Here is an 18,563-nt window from a genome sequence, read left to right as displayed (position 1 = left end):
ATGAAAGAACATGCCTAAGAAATCATAATGGAAATTTTTTTCAGGCTTTGTGAATTCTCCTTTTGAGTGCAAGGTTTTTAAATATACATATATCAGGTTTCACCCCTTGTCCGGGACGCAGAGGAAGTTTCTGATTTATGGGTCCGGTAGTTTCTCCAGTTACGCGATCTTTAAATCTGCCATCAGTTAATGAATTTGCCACTGTCAGAAAAGGCACTGTAAGCTTCCCAGGTGAAAATCGCTTTACCAAAGTAAAGTGGTACTATGATAACACTAGTAAAAAAGGGGCTCAGATGTATACTTGTTTCCACTCATGGAGCTCACTGAGTCAGTGTCGCAGCACTGCTCTCCTGATCACTGGCGTGTATGTGTGCATGTGTGCACACACAAGCCCGTGCACGCATGCGTGTGCACACACACACACACACTCCCCACCTCTGGAGAGAGCTACGGAGGAAGGTTTAAGGCTTGCCAGATAATTTCCCAGAAAAAGATCAGAAAGGAAAAATGAATTAAATGCAAAGTCATCTGATAACCATAGTTGTAAGCCTGGCTGCTTAGGACCCAGAGGGCGGTGCGTGCGCATTTGTCTGTCTGCAGATGACATTGTGAGGATCGCTCGATGATTTCCAATAACAAAATGTGAAAACACATAGTTGCTTTGTTAGCCACATAGCTGTGGTTTTGTGTCTGTGATTCATTGTGGAAGTGAGTAGCTGCAACAGGCATTTTGTGGGGGGTTTTTGTTCTTTTTTTCTCCTAAAAAAATATTTGTGAAAGGTCTAAAATTCAAGGAAGTCCAGTGCTTTTTGAAAAGAAAAATCCCCATTCCTTGCAAAATGAAGACTGCAGATCAAACCCTCTGGGGCTACCACAGTTCTGCGTCTAACCCTGCTGGAGCCTCAGCCCCTGACTACCTAGCATGTCCACCCACGGGTGCACCCAGAGCAGGGTGGGGCTGCCCTCTCAAGGGAATCTGGTACTGCAGGGGGACCTCAGACAGGCCACACTCTTGGAGAACCATTCATCCCACATTTCTTTCTTTTGTGGGGTCAAGGTCAGAGCCCCTGGAGCAGGCAGTGGGGTGTGAGGGAGGGATTGTGAAACTATTGATGTCTTACAATTAGATAAGTCTGGGTCTGAACCTCAGCCCTACCACTTAACAACTGTGTCTGCCTTGAGCAAGTGATTTAACCCGACAAGCCTCAGTGTTCTCATCTGTAAGATGGGAATGTCCATTCCTACCTTATAGAGTTGTCAGGCGGATTTACTACTATATCTAAATGCATCTGGCGCCTTTGACGTGTTCTATGAATGGCACCCACTGTTCTTTGTCCCTAGACTCTGGGGTTACCTGGGCCTTTTGTTTACAACAGAAAAGCAGCAGCAGTACGCAGGAACTCTGAGAGGTTGCCCTGACCGTGTGAAGGTGTTTCTGGCCCTAGTGAAGTTTCTTGGTAATGCACAAGGGTGAGCAGCAGCGTGGGGAATATCATCCATGGAAGGCAGGCGGAGCTCAGGCCATGAGACCCCACCCCAGCATTCCCCTGCTGGCACTGATCCTGGCCAGGGTGATAATCTCTCTGGGCTTCAGTTTTCTCTAAAATGGGGGGGTGGTCGTTCCTATATCACAGGGTTGTTGTGCTAAACAGAAAGAGTCTAGCAAAAAATTTTTTAAAAATGAAATGCCTATAGTAGATGTCTGGCACATAATCAGTTGGTAGGTTTGGGCTGCTACGATGCTGAATGAAGACTCTTCAGGTTGGGGTCCTCGTTCTCATAGAAATTTCCTTTTGTTTACGGTCCCGGGGTCGAGTTTCAGCCCCTGGAAAAGTAGGCTGGCTGCAGGCTGCCAGGACTTTGGCCTGCCCCTAAGGAGTATATCCTTGACCCAGCGCCTACATCCCCCAAGTGGGCCTCTCTGGGCAGGTCCAAAAGGGAGATAATCTCATCTGACATCAGAGGCCTGTGGTTGCTGTCTGAGAAAGGCAGGCCTGCTAAGCTCTGTGATTGGGCGTGTGTTATGGAGCATAAAGGTTTCCCAAAGGCCATAAACTGGGAGCTCAGGAGGTCAGGAGGTGGGCATCTCATGCCAGTTTGATGGTGGTGAAATGCCCATACACCAGGCTCTTCGCTGCTCTGGGAGAGGGTCCTCACTCAGTCCTCTCGCCTAAAGCTCTTCCTTTCCCTGCTTCACCTCCAGTCCCTCCTCCTCCTCTTCTCATCTCCTGGGGCACTAGAAAGCCTTCCCCATGCATCCAGCTGTGAGACTCCTGGCACCTGCCACTGGAGAAGCTCTTGGATGGTTCTGAATCACCCACGTGCAGCGTCTTGTCCCAGGGCTGCTGGGTATGGGTGTGACTGTTGTGCCCTGCGCAAAGATGGTCAGGGTGCGAATGGCGCTAAAATCTAGCCCGTGTTCTCAGCCAGCTCTGGCACTGTGAAGGAAACGCAGCTGCTTCTGTAAACTGGCCACCCAGAGGGGCCCCTTTTCTTGTCCCCACAAAGACACCAAATACGGGCCCTTCCCCACCCTCTGCCTCCTTGCTTGGAGGGAGCCAGATGTCTTTCCTACAGTGCCCATGTGGGACTATGCACCTTGTAAAATGCTCATTAATGCCCCTTGGAAGTAGGTGAATGATGAATTCGTGACATCCAGGTTCCCCATGAGCTGACAAGTCTTCCTAGGGGATGTTGGAGCCAAAGGTTTCCCACTGCCTGCTGGCACCAGCTCCTGCGAGACGGGGCCCAGCCAGGGCAGGAGAGATAGCTCCAGTGAGGAGAGAGGGCTGGAAGAGGCCACTGAGAAGTTGAAAGTTCATTGTGATAACTATTTGGGGACAGTGTGTGCCCAGCACAGTGATGACTCCATAAAGAATATAAAGAGAGTATAAGACTCGATCCCTTGCCTTCCTCTCTGGGGGGTGATCTGTGTTCCTGGCCAAGCTGTAGCACTTTGGATGGTCTGCTGGGCCCAAAGAGAGACGGAGGAGCTCTTGGAGGGGTCCTTTCCTCTGCTGGGAAGGAGAGGGTGACGATCCCAGCAGTCTGACACTTGGGCAAGCTAGGTGGAAAAGGAGGGGCATTTCTGGGGCCCTGAGCAGCCCACTCCGGCCCTCCTGTCCTGCTCCCTTGCCCAGCCAGGAGAGAAAAAAAGGCAGCACAGAGTCTTAAGGGGTCAGGGCTTGGCAACCTGAGAGCCTACAAGGCAGGCTGCTCAGCGGAAAAGGGTTTGTCAACATGAGGTCATGAGGGGGTCCAGAGGATGGAGGAGAGTGATGAGGCCTAGTGGGTTCTCTGGGCCCTTGGGAAACTGAGGCAGCAACTACAACTTGAGGGCTGCTCTAGAGGCGGGGGTTAGGCCTCAGGCCAGGCTTGTGCCCACAGACATTCTCCTGGACGTGCACAACTCCTGCCAACCTCTGTCTCTTATTTACCTGCAAGGATCCATGGGTGCTTTGTTTCCTCCTGAGCCGGCTCGGAGAGCAGAGCAGGCAGACACTGCCCCACCCCCAGGATTCTGCCCCCTTCCCACCCACACCCAAGCCTGGCAGAGGCATCCCCTAGGGTCTGTGTCCCAGATCTCCAAGTTTCAGACCTGGGTGTGGGCACAGAAAGAGCTAGAGACTCCGACCTCGGAGCAGGAGGATGTGACTCACAGGTGGCTGAGGTGGGGCTGGGTTGGGGACTCTGGCTGACCACTGAGGTCCCAGGGATGGGGCACAGCAGGGTGAGTGACAGAAGAGGTCTCAGGACAGCCAGCTCTCAGACATTTCAGGAGGGTACCAGGGAGTGAGGGTGCCGGTGCTGATGACGCCACATCAGTGTGCCAGGCACAGGTTGGGGGGGCAGGGTTGGGGTCCCCCCGGGCACCACACACCAAGCTTGCCATGAGCCCAGAGGCCTACAGCTCCCTCTCGGGCACCCAGGAACACAGCTCCACTATCCCAGGCACATCCTGCCTCTTGAGGGGTCACCATGCCGCCGGTCAACTCTGGCTCTCTAAACATCCTTCCTCACACTGTGCTGAAACCTGCCCTCCCCACGGCATGGTCTTGGGTCTGCCCTCTGCCAGTCCAGTCTCTTTCCTGCCACAGCCCTCCTCACGTCTGATGACAGATCCTGCAGTCTGGGGCCAGGAGGGCAGGGTTTAGGAGGACTGTCCCAGGCAAGGACAGTCAGGGGAGCCTAGTGCCTGGGATAAGAGCGAAGCTTCAAGGGCCAGAGAACACAGGGAAGGTAGCCAGGGGGACCTCTACCCACATAGTTACAGGCCAAGATAGACTTTTGGGGTTCCAGAGCAGACGCCTCCATTTTTTGTACTGCACTGTCCAATATGGTCATCACCAGCCGTATGGGGCTGTTTAAATTTGATGTAGAGCTCAGCTGCGCTAGCCACGTTTCCAAGTGTTCAAAAGCCACAGGTGGCTGGTAGTTAGCGTCTTGAATAGCGCAGACAATAGAGCACTTCCATCACACAGAAAGTTCTGTTGGACAGAGTGATTCTAGACAAATGATCTTGGACAAGCTCCTTAACCTCTCTGTACCTCAGTTTCTTTTTCTGAAACATGGGGCTCATAACAGTACTCAGCCCCTAAGGTGGTTGTAAAGATCAGATAACATAACGCAAATGTAACGATGAATACACGGCACAGGGCGCCTGGCTGGCTCAGTCCGTGAAGCGTCTGCCTTCGGCTCAGGTCATGATCTCAGGGTTCTGGGATCAAGCCCCACATCGGGCTCCCTGCTCGGTGGGGAGCCTGCATCTCCCTCTCCCTCTGCCCCTCCCCCCTGCTCACGTTCTCTCTCTCTCTCTCAGATAAATAAAAATCTATAAAAATTAAAAAAAAATACACAGCACTGGGGCGCCTGGGTGGCTCAGTCGTTAAGCGTCTGCCTTCGGCTCAGGGCGTGATCCACTGGGAGCCTGCTTCTTCCTCTCCCACTCCCCCCGCTTGTGTTCCCTCTCGCGCTGGCTGTCTCTCTCTCTAATAAATAAATAAAATCTTTAAAAAAAAATACACAGCACAGAATTAGTGCTCCATACATATTCATCATTAATGCCCAAGCCCTCCCCTCCTGCAGTGTCATCAGAGAACCCACCAACCTGGCACAGCTGATACCTGGATGCTGGAGAGTGATAGCTGCTAAGTTGTAACCAGCCTGCGTCTCCCCTGCTCAGCCCCCGAGCTGCACATCGCCTAGATCAGTGGGCTCCTGGCTCCTGTCCCGCAGCCACAGTGGCCCCTCGTCCTGATCCACCCTGGCCGGGTGCCCCCTTGCCCTCTGCTGAGGCAGGGCAGGTTTGTGGCAGGGCCCGGAGCAGGAGGTCTGGTGACACTACATGGGTCCCTGAGGGTTTGGCACAAGGGCCGGCTGACCCTGGCCTGGGCGGGAGGCCTGCCTGGCCTGAGGAGAGAAGGAGCAGAGAGAGAGCTCTGGGAGGGCTTCCCTCGCCTTGCCAGCAGCCAGATCCTCAGGGGAGACTGAGCCCCCTGGGAGGCACTAGGGCCTAGGCACCTGTCATTAGCGAGGCCTGCAGTCACGGGAGGGCCAGAAGTGGAGACGGCATTCTGGGGACGCCCTGCCGGCTGTAAGGGCTCTCTCCCTGTCCCCCTCCTACCTGTCTGGCTGCTCCCTCTCTGACACCTTCACAGCTTCATCTTCTGTCTGCTGGCAGGCCTGGTGCTCCCAGACCCCTCCTCCACCCTTGCTTATTCTCTCTTTCCTCCTCTGTTTTCTCCAAGTGTTTAGGTGTCAGGGTGCCTGGAAGTCATAAGGAATGCCATCGATGTAATTAATTCCCCGATTAGAGCTGAGAACAGTTTTATTAGCAGAAACTACGACGGTCATCTGTGTGCTCAAAATAAAGCCCAGCTATAGGCTCACGCACGTATCCGTGAGAAGAACGTGCTGTCAAGTGAAGCGCGATGGGCCACTGCCACGTTTTCCGTTCATACGCATTTACCGCTTGTTCGTTTGCTTTATCGTGTGCTAGCAGACAAGTGGCAGCAGGTGCCAAAGGCTGGAGACGAACTTATGGGAACGAAAGTTAGAACGGAGACCAGTCTGTTCATTAACACATTTTCCCTCCTGATTGGGAAGTGATAGCAGCACTAACGCCTCAGTCCGGCAGGGAATTCTGAAACATGGTTTATTCTGCATGCCCTCCCTGAGCGCTGTCATCCCTCCCTCTCAACCCCTGACCGCCACCTCTAGCCTCACAGCGCTCCTGACTGGGCCCTGTCTCTCTCCTGAGGCCTACCTCCTGGGCGTCTCCATGTGCAGAGCCATCTTGAGGCACCCAACACTCGTCGTGTCCAAAACGGAACCACCTCTTGGATCTCCCACTTGAGATCTTGGCCCCTGGAACTCCCCCCACCCATTGGTCTAAGCCACAACTGGAATTTCTCCATGACTTAACTATCCCTTGAATCCAGACTTTCTTCTTGGTCCCATCCTTGGTCCCTGCTGGCCTAGACCACAGCCAAAGCCTGCCAGGTGGCCTCCAGCCCTCCCCTCTCTGGTCCGTCTACACTCGGGTCATCTTTCACCAGAGTAATAATCATTTGAAAAGGCCTATCTCATCATGTCCTAGACCTGCTTGAAGACTATGAACATCTCAAGGCTAATATGCAGCCCCCCCGTGCCCTCACATCTTTGCTGGGGTGCTGGACCCTTTGCCCAGGCTCCACTGGAGCAGAGAGGGTCAGAGGGTCTTTGCCATCCTTGGACCTCAGTACCTGCATGTGGCAGACATTCAGGAAGTGCTTCTTGAAGGAGTGAAAGAAGGTGGGCTTCTCTAGAGACTCTTTCTCACTCATTCAATACAGCGCAGACACCTCTCTGATATTTCACACTATCTACCGCATGGACAGAACCTATTCTTCTTCAGTCCCCTCAAATCTCAGTGTCCTCATCTGTAAAATGGTGATATAGCAATAACAAATGGTGGGGTAGCTCTAGGATGAACTTACCTGGTTTGGTAACCTGGCTTCTGCCCTTGGGAGTTCTGTAACATTCAGGAACGGATAGAAACTTGCTACTGTATTTTCTTTTTCTTTCTTTCTTTCTTCCTTCCTTTCTTTCTTTCTTTCTTTCTTTCTTTCTTTCTTTCTTCCTCTTTTTTTTTTTTTTGAAGATTTTATTTATGTACTTGAGAGGGAGAGAGAGAGGGTGAGAGAGAGAGCGAGCACGAGCAGGGGGAGTGGCAGGCAGAGGGAAAGGGAGAAGCAGACTCCCCACTGAGCAGGGAGCCCGACATGGGTCTTGATCCCAGGACCCCAAGATCATGACCTAAGTCAAAGGCAGACGCTTAACCAGCTGAGCCACTCAGATGCCCCACTACTCTGTTTTCTTGACTGTAAGATGGGGTAATGAGTAACTCTTGGAGTTATGGAGAGACCTACGTGAGATGATGTGGGCAATGTGGATTATTGGCATGGAGCCTGGCACAGAACGAGCATTTGTTAAATTGTGGCACGAGTTTATTCCCCATCTACCCCCTTCCCACTCCCTGCCACCCCACGTACATAGGTAACCCCTGTTATTAATTTCCAAGGTAGCCTTCCTAGGTTGCTTTATAAAGATGCAAATAAATGTAACACGTATGCTTATTTTCTCTGTTTACATGCAAGTTTACATGCCCCACACCAGGAGTCGGCAAACTTTTCCATAAAAAGCCAGACAGTCAATATTTTAGGCTTTGTGTGACATATGGTTCTACAACTACTCAGCTCTGCCAGTGAGAGCAAAAGCAGCCACAGACAATGACCGTGACTCTGTCCCAGCTCAACTTTATTTATGGAAACTTAAACTTGACTTTCATATCACTTTCTCATGTCATGAAATGTATTCTTCTTTTGACCTTTTTCAATGATTTAAATATATTAAAAAATGCTGTTAGTTCACCGTCCGTATAAAAATGGTCGGTGGACCAGATCTAGGCTGTTTTTCCACTTTTCAGTATGTCTTGGAGAGCTTTCCAATAGACGTAAAGAAGCTGCTTCTTTCTGTTTCGAGGGCATATGACCCCATCCTGTGGATATATCCCAGTTTGTTTAACCAATCTCCTATGGAAGGACACTTACGTTGTTTCTATTCTTTACAAAATATTTTGCTATTATGAAATAGGGCTGCTATGAATAATCTGGTTCATCCATCATTTTGGACATTCCCAAGTGTCTTAGGTCAGACTCCCCTAGAGGTGGAGCTGGGACATGGCTTCCGGTGTGTGATTTATTGGGGGATTGCCAAGGGAGGGAAGCAGAATGGGAAGGTGGAAAGAGCCTAGCAAGGATTGGTCGCAAGAAAATCAAGCCAAGGCCTGACTGAGGGTGGAGCTTGCAGAATTGTCCCCCCTTGAGGCAAGGGGCAGGGCTTTTGAATGTCTTGTTCGGGCAGCCACTGGTGGTGGGAGGGGCTGGTCAGGTGGTTGCCATCCGCCTAGAGCAAGACTCAGATGCAGCCAGTGGGAGGTGCACCAGCTGCAAAGGAGACCCAGGCAGGGTGGGCTCAGTGCCTACATGGCAGCTTTACCTGTGGCATCATCTTGGAGCTAGAACTGCAGGAGCAAAGCATAGATGCCCTCAGTTACATTGCCAGATTGCTCTCCTAAGGCCTGTATCGATTCACGTTCCTACAGCAACATTCAAGAATGCTCGTTTCAGGGGGCGCCTGGGTGGCGCAGTCGTTAAGCGTCTGCCTTCGGCTCAGGGCGTGATCCCGGCTTTCCGGGATCGAGTCCCACATCGGGCTCCTCCGCTGGGAGCCTGCTTCTTCCTCTCCCACTCCCCTGCTGTGTTCCCTCTCTCACTGGCTGTCTCTCTGTCACATAAATAAATAAAATCTTAAAAAAAAAAAAAAAGAATGCTCGTTTCAGCACAGTCTCACCAAATTAGTCTACTATTGAACTTCTGAATTTTTGCTAACCTAATGGATTAAAAATGCTATCTCAGAGTACGTTTCATTTGCACATCTCTTAGAATGAGCATATCTTCAGGGCACCTGGGTGGCTCAGTCGGTTAAGCATTCGACCCTTGGTTTCTACTCAGGTCATGATCTCAGGGTCCTGAGATTGAGCCCCGCAGCAGGCTCCGTGATCAGCAGGGAGCCTGCTTGAGATTCTCTCCCCCTCCTTCCCCTCCCTTTCCGCTCCTCCCCTCCCCTACACTCCCTTTTGGTCTCTCGCTCTCTCTCTAAAATAAATAAATAAATAAATAAACAAACAAATAAATAAATAAATAAATAAATAAAATCTTTTAAAAGAGAGAGAGAGAATGAGCATATTTTCATGTGTTTAGGAAACATTTGTATTTTTTCCTGTGAACTGTTCATACCCCTTGGCTGATTTTTCTTTTAGGGCTACCAGTCAGCCTTTTCCATTTCCAGGAGCTCTTTCTATATCATGGAGATTGGTCCTTTGTCTCTGATAAGAGTGGCACCCATTTTTCTATTTGTCATTTATCTTTTTACTTGTTGAAGGGTTTTGGCCAAGCAGGGGTTGGGATCATAGGGCTGTTTGGACAAGTAAGCGGTAACTGTGTAGCACCCCTGGCACGATGCCTGCTACCTGGGAGACATTGCCTGGCTGTTATTTCCTTGTCGTCCCCGCCCCTCCATTCCATGCTTTATCTACCCACGCTGGCCCATGCTCCCCACTCCCCCCCGCCACGCATTGTCTTGTGTTATTTTTCTAATCTGCAATGTCTTCCGCTTCATTTTGGACTGTGAAAATCCTACCCTTGTCTTCAGGCCCAGCTCGGATGCCGTGGTCTTTCTTACATCTGAGTTCCGGTGCTGCTGCTGCCATCACGGTCCTCCTTGAATCCAAGTTATTTGCACACGTTTACCATGCTTTTCCTGAACCTCGGTTTCCTTATCTATACAACGGAGCTGCTGTGGAAAATAGAGATTTATTTTTATTACAAAACAATCCCAGGACCCTGAGATCATGACCTGATCACAGTCGCTCATTCTCTCTCTCAAATAAATAAAACCTAAAAACACCCAAATAAATAAAGCATCTGTCTCAGTCCTCAATAGATGGTAGCTCTAATTACTCTATGCACCTTGTATGATGTTTTTAAACTTTCTTTTAGCAGCAAAAGCCTTTGCAAACAAAACAGTATTCGGAAGCCCAATTTATAAAGTAGATAGAGTGGAGCCTGCAGGCTCAGGGTCACTTGGGTGGGGTGGAGGGCATGGAGCCCCTCACCCACCTGTCTCCCCAATTGCCTTTGAAAACCTCAGTGTTAAATATCTTTTCAGGATGGCAGAATGTGGGCACACCACATTGAACTAAGTGGCGTCTTTGTGGGTATGCACCGTCCGGGCACTTTTCACTTGGGTCTGAAGATCCCAGCCAGCAGGGGCAGGAAGTTGTTTTTCCTCCCAAATTGGTTGAAAGACCCCAAAGTCCTCAGACTAGAGTAGCTCTGTGGCTTCCTCTTGGCTTGGTGCTAACCTGTCATGAATGTGTCATTGGGCCATGAAGAAATGAAGAAAATAAAGTCAATGTGGTGAGGTTTCCATGAAGTTAAGCTTATTCAAATGTTTCTTTTTGGCATTGCAATGTCTTATCTTTCATGGAATTATGGTGGTCATCATTGGTAGGTTTGTGTGTGAATTTCTTATTTACCTAAACAAAAAATTGGCAACTCTATGTGGTTCCCCTACATTTGTTTCAAAATGTTACTGATTCACAAGACCCTAAAGTCTTAGAGATAGCTGTTCTGGTCCATTGTGGCTGCTTTGCCAGGACTTCCTGGAACAATCCCAGAGAGATAGCAAATTCTCTTCTTGTGCCAGGAAAGTTCAAGAACCGTTATCCTTTGATGAAATCAAAGCAGCTCTTCCCAGGCTGAGTAAACGGACCCTCTCCTGTGCGGGGCTGTGGTCCAAGAAAGTCATCTTCTCGGTGAAGCTCTTGCTTGCCTCTGTGGCCACCACTCTTGTCCTTAAAGGGGCATTGCTTCTTTATGCCACTCTGGGCCCAACATGGTGCCACACCCTTTCCTTGGTGTCCCACGACCTAACTGAGACTAGGATGGGGCATGCAACGGGGCTTTTGCTAAAGGCTTTTGAATCACTTGAGAGAATGAGCGTGAAGATAACACGAAGCCAGACTATGGCGCTTACAGACTCCACAGCCCTTGACATATAAGGGTGCTTGGACAGTATAACAAAGTGTTCTGGGGAGCCTTTCATTCCCCTTAGATGAAGAAGAATTTTCAGTGGCTTGTCTGAACTGTATCTAGTACTTCTTCTGTTGTCATTCATGTGATTTTAAAATTCTGGCATATTTTTCAACTTATGACTGTTTACTTCTATTTGCTGAGTAATCACATGGCCTCGCTGTTTCTCTTAGTCCCCACTCCAGTCCCACGATGTGGCGTTGCTATTCCCACTTTACTAATGAGGAATCTGAGGCTCAGAGGAGCTCTGTGACTTGCTCAGGCCATTCTGCTAGAAGAGGAAGAACGGACATTTGCCTGGCCTCATCCTGTTCTCTCCCCTCGGTACAGCCAGGTCCTACCTACAACTAGGGAACGTGGGAGTGTCTTTGTTGACGGTGGTATTTTTCTTCTCTGCAACATTAACCACTGGCCTTAGGATTTGAACTCGGGAATCTTGGGGCCATCAGCACTGAGTTCCATTGGAGAAACAAGTGACAGCAATGATAACAGTGACAACAAACTACCAAGAAAGAACCCTTGGAGTTTTGATCTTGACCAGATTGGGGAGCTCTTCGTCGGTCAAGTTCAAAAAAGTGCAGAACTGGGCAGAACATGAGCTACTCCCTTCATCTTTCTAGGGTGCTTTGTGGTGCTGGCACGAAGCAGCCTGGTGCCACCAGGAGGAGACGCCCACCAACCCACCAGCTCGTTCTCCCCCCCACACACACTCTCTCTCGGGCACACTCTGGGAAGCTTTTGAAAGGGCTGTGTTTTCTGCTGCAGCTGATTGTGCAGATCTTTTCGTGGGAATGAGGAGCAGGAGCCTGAAGTTTGGGCTCCCAGTTCTGGCCCGTTACAGCCCAGAACTTCTCGAATGGATAACAGAACCTCTCTCCCACTCCAGACCCCAAACTCGGGAAGCAGGGTGAGGCATGGTTGGGGCCTGTCAGGGTAAGGGTTTGCTGCCGGTGGCCCTGGAAGGAGGACCACCATTAAAGCCTATGGGAGCCAAACTCTGAGCAAAAGGGCCTGGGGTCGGGGGGCTAAACATTGCCTAGGGAAGTACTGGGGTACCCACGTCTGACATCTCTCCTGATTTGGCTTCTGCCAGGAAAGGAAAGAGGAAGCTTATTCATGGCCTAGGCACCCACAGTCCTCAGAATTGGAGTAGAGACAGCAGAAGGAGAGGGTCCCACACCTTATCCCACTTGAGCAAGGAATCCAGTGGAGAGGCTAGGGTTGGGGCCTACTGGGGGAAGGAGGGACCTACTGGGGGAAGGAAGAGCCTACTGGGGGAAGGAGCACCCCCCAGGCCTAAATGGATGCTCCTAGGCTGAGCTTCCATCATGGCCTGGGCTGGTCTCTTAGGTGGCGCAGGAGTCAAGATGCTCGGGCTTGGAATCCCAGGGCCGTGATTTACTGGCTGTCTAACCTTGGACCAGGACTTGCTCCCTCAGCTTCAGTGTCCACAGCGCACTCACACTCGCCACAGTGCAAACACCATGATACACAGTGGTTCATATACACTGTGAAGTGACAGAATATATCCCGTGGAGGCTGCCTTGTAGACTAGCCTAATAAACTACATGAATAATGTGTTCAAATCTGAGACAGCTCAAATAGTTAAGATATCAAAGGACACAGAGCAGAAAGTTTTCACAAGTGGAAAATAGATACATGAAGAACATTTCAACTCAGAAGTAATAAAGGAGAGAAAAAGCAACAATGAAATACCATTTTATACTTTTTCAATTAGCAAAGTATAAAAAAATAATAACACATTAGGAATTTGAGGTTGCGCTTTGAGTGGTACATTTATACATTTTGATACACCCTTTCAAAAAACAACCCACCAGTGTGTACCTAGAGCCATAAATGTTTATAACCTCTTTCTTATACCCTTCAATATGGTCATTCTAGTCTATAGAATTAATCCTAAAGAAAACCCTTTTTTAATGTCTATTTTAAGTATTTTTCAAACATACAAAATAAAATAGGATGGTATAATGAATCCCCCTTTACTAAAGGAATATTTTAACAGAAGGAAAAAAGCCATACGAGTAAGTATGTCCACAGTTAAAAATTAAAATCCATCTATGTAGCAGGCAAATGTCTAAATAAATTGTGATTTGTCTTCAGATAGACTATCGTGTAGTAACTGAGATGATAAATATGAAAACTGGGATTGTATAAAGTATGATCTAATGTTAAGTGAAAAATCAGAATTTAAGTTGTGTCTACAGGTGATGACAATAGGGTAAAACGTATATTTGAGCAAAGGTTGAAAGGAAATGTGCAAAGTATTTGCTGCATGGGGGCGGGGGGATGATGCATTAGGTTTTTTTCTCCTTGAATATTGTTATATTATTTTTACAATGAAAAGAAATGAGTGGGATTGTCTAGGCTCCGCCCCCAAATCAATCTGTGAATAAGCATTTGTTGGGCACCTGTTCCACAGGTAATTTGTGTTAAGGGTTGAATTAAGAAATGCCCCGGGGCGGGGGCGCCTGGGTGGCACAGCGGTTAAGCGTCTGCCTTCGGCTCGGGGCGTGATCCCGGCGTTCTGGGATCGAGCCCCACATCAGGCTCCTCAGCTATGAGCCTGCTTCTTCCTCTCCCACTCCCCCTGCTTGTCCCACTCCCCCTGCTTGTGTTCCTCTCTCTCTCTCTCTCTCTCTCTCTCTCTCTCTCTCTCTCTCGCTGGCTGTCTCTATCTCTGTTGAATAAATAAATAAATAAAATCTTAAAAAAAAAAAAAAAAGTGGCCGGGGGCAGGGGACACCTAGGTGGCTCAGTCCGTTAAGCGGTGAAGGATCTGCCTTAGGCTCAGGTCAGGATCTCTGAGTCCTGGGATTGACTACCTCGTCTGGTTCCCTGCTCAGCGGGGAGGAGCCTGCTTCTCCCTCTCCCTCTGCCCCTCCCCCCTGCCCCAGCTCAAGCTCTCTCACTCTCGCTCCATTTCAAATAAATACATAAAGTCTAAAAAAAAAAAAAAAGGCGGCAGGGTGTAGGTTTGAGGCAGACTTAGGTTTGGGGACAGAGGTTGGTCCCTAAGAGTCTCAAAGACTCTCAGAATGTCAGAGCCACATGGGACCAGTCTAACACCTTCATTTTATAGTCGAGGGCCCTGAGGCCCAGAGAAGCTGTGACTTGCCCAGAATAACCCAGCAAACACCTGGCTATTCCACATAGGGGTAGACACTCTCACAGAACCAACTGGCAGGCCAGAGCACCTCCACATCCCTGAGTCACTGCACACAGTGGAGAGAAGGCAGCCAAACACAGGGCACTCTTCTAGTGCTGAGACGGGGTGGGCGGCCTGAGTGGGGATAGAGGGCCTGAGCGGGGACAGAGGGCACAGCGATGTTGCTCCTGGGCGGTAAACTCCTGTTCCACCATTATCTTCACAGGACCCTGAGTGGGCTCAGCCAGACCCAGCCCTCCCAGCAGCACGTGGGGTTGTCCCGGACTGTCCGGCTTTACCCAACCACCGCAGCCAGTGGTCAGCTCACCTCCAATGCCCTGCCCGCAGGGCCAGGCCTTGAGCGAAGGGATGGCACCCATCAGGCAGCGTATCTGGACCACCCGTCATCCCCCTGGGGTAAGGATGCCCTGTCTCAGGGTCCTAGAAGAGCAGGGCATCTAAATCTCTAACCTTCTTATCCCCACCTTTGCTCTCCCTCCACTCGCCCGGACGGGCCGAGTTTCACCTGTCCCTCATCCTCAGCCAATCAACCAGCAGTTGCCAAGTGCCTGCTTTGTGCCAGGCTCCAAGGATCCCAAACCAGCTCATCAGGGACTTTGCTGCTGTCACACATTCTGCCTTTGCTTCCTTCGTATCCAGCCATGAACCTCATCTCCCTGGCCTGGGTCCTTCCACCTCATCCTTCCTGCAAACCGCAGCCTTCCTGGACCAACCTGACCAGTTGCTTCCGTAGTACCCACAGCTGGGCCTCTGCTTTCTAGAGGAGACAACTGAACCCACATCCCTGTGGGCTCCCACCTCGGCACATTCTGGTCATTTCCCAACAGTCCTTTCCTTTGTGCCTGCTCCCTCTCTGTCTCTATCTCTGTCTCTGTCTCTGTCTGTCTCTCTGTGTCTGTCTCTTTCACTCTCTCATCCCTCAGAGCAGCTACTCCAAGCTGCCCCCACTTTCCCAAGTCCCATTCCATCACACCTGCCACCTCTTGCAGAGCTCCTCACCTTCCTGCCCATCTGCCCCACCGTGCACACCACTCCCATAGCTAAACCAGGGCCTAAGCTCACCTCCTTTCTTTTTTTCCCATGTTAAAAGTTGAAGTGAAATTCACATAAAATTAACCATTTTAAAGTGTGCACATCAGTGGTTTTTAGTGTATTCATAATTTTGTGCAACTGCCATCACTATCTAATTCTAGAACATTGTCATCACTCCCAAAAGAAACCCCATACCCATTAAGCCTCTCCCGCAAGCTCCGGGCCCCACTGGTCTACTTTGTCTCTAGGGATTTGCTTACCTCGGACATGTCCTAACGGAGCCTGTATAATATGTGGCCTTTCATGTCTGCTGTAACTTAGTATCATGTCTTCAAGGTTTATCCCTCTCAGTACTCATTCTTTTTTAGAGTCCGTGACTCCTTTCTTGCCATCTTGAAAAGGGGGTGTTCCCCTTCTTCATTCCTCTAGAACGCTAGACCATCCCTTGTCCTCCCCCCCACACCTCTCTCTTCCCTCTTCAGCCTGTCCCCCCTTCTGGCCCCTTCCCATCAGCAGATACCCTTGGTTCTGGTGCCCATTCTCACACACACGCTTGCACACTCACACAGTCCACAGAGATCTTTCTCTGCTTCCCTTGGGCTTCCTCCCTGTCCCTCCTCTCTTCCCAGACTAGTTTCTTAAACACACGGTCTATACAGACTTTTTATACTTCCCTCCTCGAGCCCTCTCCCCTGGCTTCCCTCCCTGGGCTCCACACGCTGAATGAATACCCCTCCTTTGTATTTCCACTGCCACCACCTGTGTTGCGGAACGAGCTCGCATGGCTGCAGTGACCTCCCAGCTGGTCCCCCTGCTTCCCCGTCCCCCTGCACAGTCCAGCTGGGAGGGCACCAGTCCCCCACGCATTCTCTTTGATCTCTCACTGAAAACTTTCAAAGGCTTCCCACTACCAACCAAATAAAGTGCCCATCCTTGTTCCGGGAATCAGGGCACTCCACAGCCTGACTCTAGTCGTTCTCGCAGGCTCTGTCTTCCTCCCCTTCTCTTAGAAAACTCTCTGGCAGTCACAGCTACGGTCAGTTCTCTGCCCACGGGTTCCAAGCCCAGCTGCGACACTTGCAAGCTGTGTGAAGTGGGGCAACCCAACTTTCTCTGGGCCTCAGTTTCCTTAACTGTAAAATAGAAGTATCAGATGGGATGTAGGAACATGGTCAATATTCAGCCATTGTAACCTACAAAAATGGCAATTTCTAATGGTTTAACCTAAAAGAGTACTCCCCCAAGAAGGACAAGAGTTCATGTGCGTAAAGCACGAGCTTCAGGGTTGACACGTTGGCAGCCCTCAGTGCATGTTGGACTATGAGCTTCTCAAAGGTAGTACCCTGCCCCCACTATGGGACCTTGCTTCCAGTACGTACTTAGCAAATGCCCTTGGGATGGATTCATCCCTGACCCCATGGGCCTTTCTAACCAGCCTCTGGAGGTCACAGCTGTGCCTCTCAGCCCTGCCCCCTGGACCCAAGCCCTCTCTCTGCAGGGCTGAACCTCACGGAGAAAATCAAGAAGATCAAGGTCGTCTTCACTCCCACCATCTGCAAGCAGACTTGTGCCCACGGACACTGTTCCAACAGCTGTGAGCGCGGCGACACCACCACCCTGTATAGCCAGGGTGGTCATGGGCATGACCCCAAGTCTGGCTTCCGCATCTGTGAGTCCCTTCCTCCCTCAGGGGGTTCCCAGGCCCTGGAGGGGGGGGCAGGGTGGCCAGAAGGACAGGCCTGCCTTGGGCAGGAGCCCAGACCTTCTGCAGGAAGGAAGCTGACTGCTCTCACAGTATGGCTTCTGTGAGTTGTCTTCAGTCACACAGAATGCTGAGTCCTCACCAGCTCTGTGACAGCCTAGCTGTGTGACTCTAGGCAAGTCCCATAACCTGCCTGAGTCCATGGTTCCTCCACAGAGAAGTGAGGGAGTTAGCGCTGCGGCCCTCCTGTCCCCCAGGTTATTGTGGGGTCCTGGGAAAGCATGAAAGGGCTCTTTAGAAAGGCAAGGGCTGGCTATTATCTACGCTTCCTCACTCCCGGCCTCCTGGAAAGTCCCTGCATTTCAGGGTGTGCTGGGCTCCCCGGGCCATCCAGATTGGAGTTCCTGCTCCCCCTGCTTCCCGGTGGTCACCCCCCAGCCCCGTAGTGGGCACTGCTATGTTCTCCTACCATCAGTCACCTTGAGATCAATGTTGCAGATTTCTGCCAGATCCCCTGCCTGAACGGAGGCCGCTGCATCGGCCGGGACGAGTGCTGGTGCCCCACCAACTCCACCGGCAAGTTCTGCCACCTGCCCTCCCCGAAGCTGGACACGGGGCCTCCAGAGAGAGGCTCCCGCCACGGGGCCCTGCGGGAAGGCCCCTTGAGGCAGTCCACATTCACTTTGCCTCTCTCCAACCAGCTGGGTGAGTGTGGGGCTGGGGGGTACACTGGGTCACGGGCATGGGGGTGCTGGCATCGTGGAGAGGGCACGGAAGCGGCCTCTGTTCAGACCTCCCTCCTTCTCTGCCCCCGGGGCTCAATTTCATTTCCTAAACTTCTCTTTGCCCTTCCTCCAAATTCATCAATATTTTTTTTTTTGTCCTTGCCCCCAGTGGGTGCTATAGATGAGACAAAAAAGTATAAAGGCGCGGTCCTGCCTCCAGGGAACCCTCAGCCCTGGACAAGAGAGCAGGGCTGGATAGGAAGGAGAACATCATATAAAACATGTCATTTCCCTGCCTTCCATTATCAGGTGCCACGTAAAAGGCACCAAAAATACAGACCTCCATAGAAGGTCAGGGGGTGGAGAGCCCCCTAATTGTGCTCAGGAAGGCTGCGTGAGGGAGGTGGACTTCAGTTGGCCTTAAAGGGTGGATAGCCTTTGACTAAGCAGAGAAGGGGGGATGGGTTCCCCTGTGCAGGGACCAGCGGGGGCCACGGTGTGGAGGTGGGGCCCTGAAGGGTCCCTCGGGCCAGAGTTCAGGGGTTGTGCAGGATGGTGGGGGGAGGTAGAATCAGGAAGGTAGTTTGGAGATTGAGAATGAAGGTCCTTCACTGGATGATGCAGAGTGAAGGAGTTTGTGCCCCACCCCGTCCTCACTGGGAAGTTGTTCTGGGTTTGAGCAGAGAGTGGAGAAATGGAGGGAGAGTTTAGGAGAAACACAG

General features: G+C 50.8%; 1 protein-coding gene across 1 annotated transcript in view; it reads left to right on the top strand.

Moving 5' to 3' along the window:
* LTBP2 (latent transforming growth factor beta binding protein 2) overlaps positions 1–18,563 on the top strand; it is a 100,865-nt gene that overhangs the window by 34,440 nt on the left and 47,862 nt on the right. Inside the window, exons 5-7 of the mRNA XM_045807818.2 lie at positions 14,588–14,778; positions 16,913–17,083; positions 17,615–17,821. Coding sequence (XP_045663774.1) covers positions 14,588–14,778; positions 16,913–17,083; positions 17,615–17,821 — 569 coding nt within the window. The remainder of the gene's footprint in view (positions 1–14,587; positions 14,779–16,912; positions 17,084–17,614; positions 17,822–18,563) is intronic.

This window comes from Ursus americanus, chromosome 26 (genome assembly GCF_024610735.1).
Source record: "Ursus americanus isolate L20-20 chromosome 26, mUrsAme1.1.p, whole genome shotgun sequence".
In the NCBI taxonomy this organism is placed as follows: Eukaryota; Metazoa; Chordata; class Mammalia; order Carnivora; family Ursidae; genus Ursus; species Ursus americanus.
This window is presented reverse-complemented; position numbering and strand designations above follow the sequence as displayed.